This window comes from Thunnus albacares, chromosome 19, assembly GCF_914725855.1.
Source record: "Thunnus albacares chromosome 19, fThuAlb1.1, whole genome shotgun sequence".
Lineage (NCBI taxonomy): Eukaryota > Metazoa > Chordata > Actinopteri > Scombriformes > Scombridae > Thunnus > Thunnus albacares.
The window spans coordinates 10,347,320-10,356,854 of record NC_058124.1 but is presented as its reverse complement, the minus strand read 5'-3'; the positions used below and the strand labels follow the sequence as shown (position 1 = coordinate 10,356,854).

Below are 9,535 nucleotides of genomic sequence, written 5' to 3'. Positions count from 1 at the left end.
GGGATGAGCCACAATTTTGGTTGCTTGCTAGTTTCTGTTGCTGCTACAAACAAGAAAGGCTCTCTAAAAGGTAATGATCACCAAAAAGTGTCATTCCTTGAATTGACCTGAAATGATTATAAGTGAAAAATACTGTAAGAATTGTGATATTAGGATTGTGTTTAATAGTAAAGCAACACAGAAAATCAGCATAGAAAGGAACCACCTTGTTACTTTCCCAAAAATGGATCACTGTTAAAATTAAATTTGCAACATGTTGAACACCAGTCAAGACAATTAAAAAGCACAGAAAGAGATAATATTACATTAGTAAATGATTGAATGATGACGAATATATAAACAGAACATTTTGTTACATTTTTTATTGTTTTAGGCCAATTGTTCAGTGGTCTGTGGGGTAGAGTCTGCAGACTATCCCAGCTTTAAGCTTTAAGCCCTGTGATAGACTGGTGACTTGTTCATGATACACTCTGAACAGGTCACCAGTCTATCACATTAAAGACAACCATTCACATACACATTCACAAATACGGGGCAATTTAGTGTGGCCAATTAACCTAACCTGCATGTCTTTGGGACTGTGGGAGGAAACTGGAGTACCCAGAGAAAACCCACCTGGCACGGGGAGGACATGCAAACTCCACACAGAAAGGCTCCAGCTAGTCTTAAAGTTCTTACTACAGCCTGCTTCCTGTGAGATGAGTGCTAACCACTGCACCTCCATGCCAGCCTAATGACCCCTACTGCACCATTTTCTTAATGATCTTCTCCAGTGGGTGCCTGTCTTTCACTGGGATGACCTTATTCCACAGGCCGGTAAACTCCCTCTGGAGAACAAGTCCCTGGAGCATCTTGTGTCCGTAGTGCCTGTACAGAAATACATTTCTCATTTAGCACCATAAACAGAAAGATATAAGACTAGTATTAGTAGCATTTTTCATACATTAGATCATGCAAAACTTAGTAACCCACCTGACGTCCAGTGCAGCATCTACAGACATCTTACAGACAGCAGATAGGAAACGCTCTGTGAACATCTTCCCTCCTGTCAAGATGTGATCCTCCCCTACAATCTCTGCCAGCAGGTGGAGGTGCTTGGCTGTGCTCCCCCTCACTGCAGCACACAGATGACTAAAGAAGAACAAAGACAGACGGGAATGTGAGACTCATTCACTTCATTCACTTTAAATGTTGCTTCTACTACACTTCCTCCTAAATTCTGATCAGTTTATCCCCTCTTACCTCAGCCCTGTGTTGAGTAGAGCGGTCACGACTCTACCAGGACTGCAGCCCTCCACCAGAGCATCCAAGGCATGATTGGCGTGCTGGTGAATGAAGTCATTAGTTGTCTGTGCCAACTTCAGCAGCAGGGTGCGACCTGTCACCTCTGCCTCTGGGTCCATGGCCTTCCCCAGGTAAATATGGAGCTGAGCTATAGACTCCATAGCAGCACAGGCCACACTAGAGCGCAGATTGTTCACCTAGATAATAAGAAAGAACATCAGTCAGTACTTCAGTGTGCACAGTATAGGTAGATGCACTTGTAGGAAAATGAGAGCTGCATGCAACACAAAGACAAACACAGAGACAAAAAGGAAAATGTCTACAATACCTCTTTTATGAGAGCCAGGCAGACTTCATGCAGTTTAGTCTGCAGAAGTTGTGGATGGTGTCTTGCCAGAGCTTGAATGGATTTTAATCCATTAATTTTCTCCTCCCTATATTTAAATGACAAACATTTTTGAAAAGTGTTAATCATTGCTTCAGAAACAACATACTGCTGGATAAACTGTTTAAATCTATAGTGTCAGTGTCTTACCAGTCATCTGATTTGAGCTGCTTGAAGCAGAGGGACAGGCTCTCTGAAGGCATGGCCAGGGGCTGGAGCTCATCCTGACATGCTCTTTTGTCAGTCTTTTGGGGACGGAGATTTGTCCCACGACGAGGTCCTCCTCTCTTGGGTGGGGCAGCTGTTGTTGGAGGTGCTGGAACAACAGGGGTCCTTGCTGCCGTCTTTCTAGCAGCCACTGGTGGTTGAGGTGAAGGGAGGTTGACGAGCTGGAATCGTTGCACTAATTCCTCAACCTTACCTTTATGTGACCACAACTTGCATCCATCAGCTACCTCTTTGACTGTTTAGATGAAAAAGAAAATATTTATTATGACTGAAATTTACACCTGTTTGCTGTAATCATATCTTCACCTATTACCATTCAAGTTAGCATAAATAAAGTCATTATCAATTAACAGTATGAACTTACGTGTTCCACCAAGGTTTGCAGACATCACTGGGAGACGAGATGCTCTCCTGGTTAATGGAGCTGCTGTGGGAGGAAGAGTAGGGGTGAAGGGTGAGGAAACAGGGCTTCGTATCTGCGGTATAGCCCTCAGCTCATTGGGAGTGTGTTTGTCCACAGAGCTGAGGCTGTCTGCAGAGCAGATGGAGGTGACTGAACTTGGCCTTCTGGCTTCAGTCTTAGCCAGCTTACAGGCAAGCATTGCCCTCTTGCTACCCACACGCAACTTCTCCTCAAAGAAGGGGTCCTCTTCATGCTCGTCATTCAGTTCCAGTCCCTCCAGAACTGAATGGTAGAGGCCTTCTTGTGAAGTGCACGGTCTCTGACTGCTGTTCTTGTCCACAATGGGGGGTAACTTCAGACCGTGCCTGATGTTCCTTCTTCGCAGAGAAGATTTAGGGCTTTTTTTGGGTGAAGCTGGTGGCTGAAGTGAGGGGAGGGTCTCGTGCTGCTTGGAGATCCCCAGTCTCTCCAGCACTGCATCGTAGAACGCTTTCTGTGAAGCGCAGAGTCTCTCTGCACGTTCATTCAGCGTCTGGTTAGTGCTGGTTGGCCGACTGGTGTTCCCTCCTTGTAGAGAGAATTCAGGGCACCTCCTGGGTGAAACTGGGGACTGAGATGAGGTGAGGGTGTCCTGCTGGTTGGAGAGTCCCAGTCTCTTCAGAACAGCATCACAGAGGGCTTTCTGTGAAGCGCACAGTCTCTCTGCGCGTTCATTCAGCACATTCCTGTCGCTGAGGCCATGTTCTCTCCTGTAGCTCTCAGGTGTCTGTGAAAAGAATATAGATTGAGTCATTGGGAATAATTACACAGTTGAATTATACTATATTATATTAAAGAGCACTCTACTCCAATAAATTTAATATACTTTATTACTATCTCATTGCATACTACATTGCATTATACCACACTACACTATATCATTTGGCATAGTAGTCTAAGGAAACTATACTTATACTGAAATCTATCTTTGGCACATAATGAGCAAAAGTTGAATAACATATCATACTGTGTAAAGCTTTCTAATTTATTATTCTGTTATTTTATTCTGATATATAACCTTGTAGTGGACATGAATGTCTGAAAAATCAATTATGTAATTTATCTGAATTGGTGTTTGTAGTGTGATTTAAAAATGCTTGTGTTGACTTGACACCAAAATAAAAACTGTATCTATGAACAGAATGAGATTGACACAGTTGGTTACTTACATCATGATCAATGAAGTTCTTCTGCCGTTGCAGGAGGTGTTTTGATGTCTCTCGGTTAGCCATGAGTATCAGAAAGATAACGGACTAAATCGTCAACAAGTGGTAACAAAACTGTGAGTAGGTGCTCTCAACAAGTTCAGTGTTTGTCTGACAGGATCTGGATTCTGTTTGATATCTGAAGGCGTTCCATTGACATAAAGAGACGTGATGTCATCAAGGAACCTTGGAACATTCTAATCATGTCATAGGCGCTCAAAAGGACTGTTGATGATCACCAAAAAAGTGTTCAGTTTGACAATCATGGCATGTACAAATACATTTTATTGAAACATTTCAGACAAAATAGTGCTCCCTCATCTCTCTCATCAAAATGTGGCCTTAATCTTGATCTGTGTTAGTCTGCGTCATCCAACATCTTTCTGTGTGTTTAGGTCATATTTCTTTGTGCATGATTAACTGCACAAAAAAAACATATTGACATATTGAACAAAGTAAATTAATGACCATATCTCATTATAAAGCAATATATTCCAATATATTCACATGTTTTGCATCACCTGTATGTATTCTTCACTTCAAATTGCCCGGAAATGTTATTGCGATATAAACATGGTAACACAGTTATATGTTTTTTTTTACTCTTCCTGCTTAGTGCAGGAAATCTGTCTGCTGAAACCTTCCATGAATTACCTTGTTAAAAATTCTTAAAATGACATCTACTCTTTATCCCTCTTTGAAAAAAACAGAATCTATGATTATGCAAAAATTTCATTTCAGTATTTATACTGCTGGACATCTTGTTGGATACATTACAATATTAGCCTCAAATGATTCCCTTGTGTTTGTTGATGACTTGACTAACATGTGTCATTTGTGAGCAGGATGGTGACACTAACTGGGTAACTGCTTATGTTTTACATTCAAAAAGCAATAAAACATTATATTTAAATTTCATAATACATGTACACACTAAACCACACTTATTTTATGCAGTTGTAAGACATGATGACCTGGTGAGTGATTTGCCCACAGTGGCATCTCAGAGTTCATCTGAAAAGCTTGCCAGTAAAGCCCCACCACCACTGTATGTAAATATAGGTACCCTGCTATCTTGTATATCAGGTCAGCAGTTTGGTTCAACCATGGGCCAGTTTTTTTGAGGTTGTTAACCAGCACCATTTTATTTATGGCAGATGTCATTATTTCTCAATTGTAAGTGAGAGCTAACAGAGTTATGGCTTATTTAAAATATTTATTTGAATAAAAATGACTCACAAACAATGTCCTGTGTGTAATTTCAAGACTAGAGGCATACATCAAACAGTGTCCTGCTGCAGTTATGGTTCATTGAAAGCACTGTTGCTGTTCTCAAGTTAAAACTGCAGTGCCACCTATTTGTGTTTGTAAATACAAATCTGTCATGATCAAATAGGTTAAGGTTTTGGATATGAAAGTATATTTGATTTCACACATTAAAATTTAAATTTCTGGTAGGAAAATAAGATTTAATTTCAGCAGCATGCACTGTTCACACAACATAATGCAACATGGTTTAAATACTTCTCCTGGTGTGGAGGCAGTATTAAACCTTCCAGTAACAAGGTATGGGCTGTAGGCATTATTGTCAAGAACAAAACTGCCCGATACTGGTTGTATTGGCCCTTTACAGGTTTTAAAATGGGTAGAAAAAAGTGGCTGGGTGGTTTGCAGCCTTTAAAATGTAACTCAGATGAGTGAAATAGAGTTAATTTGAGGGAGAAAAAACCTTTGAGTAACAAGGTATGAGCTGCAATCACTTTTTGGCAAGTAAAAAACTGCATGTCACTGGTTGTATTGGCCCTTTAGAGGTTTTTAAACCGGTAAAAAAAACAAAACTGGGTGGTTTATTATCTGGAACAGAAAGCAGAAAAAATGCTTACTCATTAGAATGATTGCAAAGGGGATCAATTTCAATTTCAATTTCAATTTTTCAATTCAATCAATTGATGGTTTGATCCAGATAAAAGCAACTGCAGGTGTATAAAAACTGGGCAATACAGCTTTTGGGCTGTGCGCACTCCCATGGACGACAATCAGTTTCTGGTGGACAATGAATAACTTTTTGGTACGACACCTGACAGGATCAAGGACAGGACCTACACAGGTGTCTGCTTCAGATGTTTGCTCTGGTCTTTCAAAAAGATCGTACTGAAATTCCTGCTGTTTGCCAGACGTCTTAGTTTTTATCAGTAGGATTTTCTCTCTCTCAGCATAAATGACATAAAACGTGATCAGATTTTTGAAACTAGATAAAAGAACTCAATTAAACAAATGAGACAAAAACATAAAACTTATTCATTTATTTATTGAGGAAAATTATCCAATCTTATGTATCTGTGTGAGGCAAAGGTATGTGAACCCTTGCTTTCAGTGACCCCCTTTTGCAGCAATAACTTCAATCAAATGTTTCCAGTAACTGTTTATCAGCACTTCACATTGGCTTGGAGGAATTTACAGAACAGTCTGAACTCAGGGATGTTGGTGGACTTCTTAGCATGAACTGCCCACTTCAGGTCCTTCCACAGCATTTCTATAGGATTAAGGTCAGTACTTTGACTTGGGCACTCCAATACATGAACTTTCTTCTGCTCTAACCATTCTTTGGTAGAGCGACGTGTGTGTTTAGGTTCATAGTCTTACTGCATGACCCACTTTCTGTTGAGCTTCAGTTCACAGACGGATACCTTGACAATTTCCTGTAGAATTTGCTGGTACAACTCAGAACTCATAGCTCAATCAATGATTGCAAGCTGTCCTGGTCCAGGGGCAGAAAAGCAGGCCTAAACTATGATAATGCCACCACCATGTTTCACAGGTGGGTGAAGGTTCTTATGCTGGAATGCAGTGTTTGCTCATCCCCAAACATAATGCTCCTCATTCTAGCTGAAAAGTTTGATTTTGGTCTCATCCATCCACAAAACATTTTTCAATGGTCTTCTGGCTTATCCACGTGGTCTTGAGGGAACCATAGACAGCAGCAATGTTCTTTTTGGAGAGAAGTGGCTTTTTTTGTTGCAACTCTGCCATGCACACCATTGATGTTCAATGTTCTCTTGAAGGTGTATTCATGAACATTGACTGTAACAACTGCAAGAGAGGCCTTTAGTTTCCTAAATGTTACCCTGGGGTCCCTTGTGGCCTCCTGGACTATTACACACCTGCTCTTGTTGTGATCTTTGTTGTTCAACCACTCCTGGGGAGGGTAACAATAGTGTTGGATGTTTTCCATTTGTGCACAATCTGCCTGACAGCCGGCTGGTGGAGTCCAAACTCTTAAGAAATAGTTTTGTAACTATTTCCAGCCTGGTGAGTATCAGCAACTCTTCTTGTGAGGTACTCAGAAATCTCCTTTCTTCAAGTCATGACACACTTCCACAAACCTGTGATATCGAAGACCCAAATTTCTCTTCTTTAAATAAGGCAGAGCCTCCAAGACTCACACTTTGTCTTCCCACTGATTGAATCAAATGAATTGATAATCCTAGAGGTTCATATACTTTTGCCATACACAAATATGTAACATTGGATCATTTTCCTCAATAAAAAAACGATCATGTTTAAGGTTTTGTCTCATTTGTTGAATTGATGTCTCTTTATCTAGTTTTAGGGGCTTGCAGGGAAATCTGTTCATGTTTTAGGTCATATTTATGCAGAAATAGAGCAAATTCTAAAGGGTTCACAAACTTTCAACAGCACTGTATTTCACCTAGAATTATTTCAAAGGAGGGACACTTTTGACATCACCTTTGTGACAGACAAGCAGGTATTTTACAGTGTTTTTTTTTATGACCTTGTTTTGTAGCTTACACTGACTTAAATTAACATGCAATAATGTCCAAAACTTACCTATTTTAATTAAGATACAAGACTGATAACTTTAGTAACATGATGAATTCACTTGGCATGACAAAAATCTTTTTTTGTTGTTGTTGTTTTGCTGACCACTCTCTCCATGTGCTTGAGTCCAAGATGGATTGAATAGTGTGAACTATTCTTTCTTAATTCGTGGTCACATGATTATTTTTGCTTATGGTTACCTAGATAAAGAGGGTGGCTCATTTTACTCGCTGGCTCTATTTACCCTGTTCTCCCTTACATCCTGTCTCAAAAGATGTAGAAAAACTAGTCCATGCATTTGTTACTTCTAGGCTGGATTATTGCAATTCCTTATTATCAGGCTGCCCTAAAAAAGTCTCTAAAGCCTCTCCAAATGGTCCAGAATGCTGCTGCACATGTACTGACAATAACTAGGAAGAGCTTCGCTGCATTGTAGCTGTAAAATCCAGAGTAGAATTCAAAATCCTTCTCATCTACTACAAAGCCCTTAATGGTCAGGCACCATCACCATTAAAAAACTCATAGTACCTTATTACCCCACTAGAACACTGTGCTCCCAGAATGCAGGTTTACTGGTGGTTTCTAGAGTCTCCAAGAGTAGAATGGGAGGCAGAGCCTTCAGCTATCAGACTCCTCTCCTGTGGAACCAACTTCCAGATTCAGTCCAGGGGGCAGACACCCTGTCTACGTTTAAGAGTAGGCTTAAAACTTTTCTTTTAGATAAAGTTTATAGTTAGGGCCAGCCAGCCATGCTTGCCTTGGACCAGCCCCTAATTATGCTGCCAAAGGCCTAGACTGCCAGGGGATGTACAAATGACTGCCAATAATGCACAAAGCTCCCCCCCCCACCACCCCCCATCTTCACCCACCTAGAGCCCAGTTCTGCTTGAGATTTCTTCCCATTGAAGGGGAGTTTTTTCTTGCCACTGTCACCATGCGCTTGCTCATGGGGGAATGTTGTGTCTCTGTTAATTAAAGAGTATGGTCTAGACCTGCTCTATGTGAAAAGTGCCCTGAGATAACTTCTGTTATGATTTGGCCCTATATAAATAAAATTGAATTGAATTGAATTGAATAAAAAGTTGTTCTGTCATTAATCTGCAGCACATCAGCAGCTATCTTTACTCTCACGTTTTCCCTCAGTGTCTGCGCTAGTAGTTTTGCATTCTGGCAAACTAACACTACTTTATATATGGGTTATAATATTTGGGTGATTGCATATTTGAAAAATGTCAATCTACTATTAAAGACACAATGAAATGAAAAATACATTTTTTTTCTCATTCCAATCCTGACATCCTACTTGCATATGTATCAAAAAACATTTTTAATTTTTTTAAATCAATATTATCATGAATCATGAACTGAAACAGAATACACTGGCCAGCCTGACATTTCTGAATGCCATTTTTGAATAAAGTAAAGAGGGAAAATACGTTCTAATTAATACATTCTTTATTAATGGTTAATAAATCATTTACTAATGCTTTAAAGTTAATTTATACACCATTGATTAGAATAACTTTTGGGTTGCCAGGTTGTGGAAATTCCTCTTGCACCAAACTTGCTTTCTCTCTATAACTCTTTAATTCATCAGAAGACCCCTCTGATGGCTTGTTTGACCACTCCAAGAATAAGGTTGGACCAAAAGCCATTTATTAAAATAAACTTTACAGTTGTTTATTTGATGGTGTACAGTTTTGATGGATTATTATAAGAAATGGCATCCACTAATTGCAGGGTTGGTGGTTTTATTCCTGGCTCCTTGTGTTTCCAGTGTCGTTTAGCACAACACCAATTTTTACTTCCACTTCATTGATTTCACAGTTTTTACTTCAGCAGATTAAGATTTTACATAGAAAAGACATCATCAGTTTATATATATAATGCTTCCTTATAGATTAAATGACCCAACAGTATGTATAAAGTAGTTCACATGAGAAGACCTCAACCAGCTACAGCATTTAAACATTGTTTAGATGTTAATAAATCAGCTATACAGTAATAATCACGTATAACACTTTGGGGCTTTTGCTTTTACTTGTGATATTAGTACTTTTGCTCTGCCAAGAGCAGCCTTTTAAAGCAACCATGGACTAGCTATAGTCAGGGGAACAGATGAGCATTATCTATACATGCGAGAGACCACTC

At 39.7% G+C, this 9,535-nt stretch overlaps 1 protein-coding gene across 1 annotated transcript; it reads right to left on the bottom strand.

Moving 5' to 3' along the window:
- Window positions 1–367: 367 nt before the first annotated feature.
- On the bottom strand, window positions 368–4,244 carry LOC122970175. The gene is made up of 7 exons (XM_044336238.1): window positions 3,509–4,244; window positions 2,262–3,066; window positions 1,820–2,132; window positions 1,613–1,718; window positions 1,243–1,481; window positions 973–1,131; window positions 368–867 (listed from the first exon to the last, which is right to left on the bottom strand). Exons 1-7 carry the CDS (start codon window positions 3,569–3,571, stop codon window positions 741–743), a joined length of 1,812 nt encoding a protein of 603 aa, XP_044192173.1. The 5' UTR covers window positions 3,572–4,244; the 3' UTR covers window positions 368–740.
- Between the last annotated feature and the right edge of the window lie 5,291 nt (window positions 4,245–9,535).

Excerpts from the sequence above, each read along its gene's own strand:
- LOC122970175 (XM_044336238.1), bottom strand. The coding sequence starts at position 3,571 with ATGGCTAACCGAGAGACATCAAAACACCTCCTGCAACGGCAGAAGAAC. Across the intron at positions 2,133-2,261 it reads TGCAAACCTTGGTGGAACAC|TCAAAGAGGTAGCTGATGGA; the intron begins GTAAGTTCATAC and ends TCATCTAAACAG. Across the intron at positions 868-972 it reads GATGCTGCACTGGACGTCAG|GCACTACGGACACAAGATGC; the intron begins GTGGGTTACTAA and ends ATTTCTGTACAG.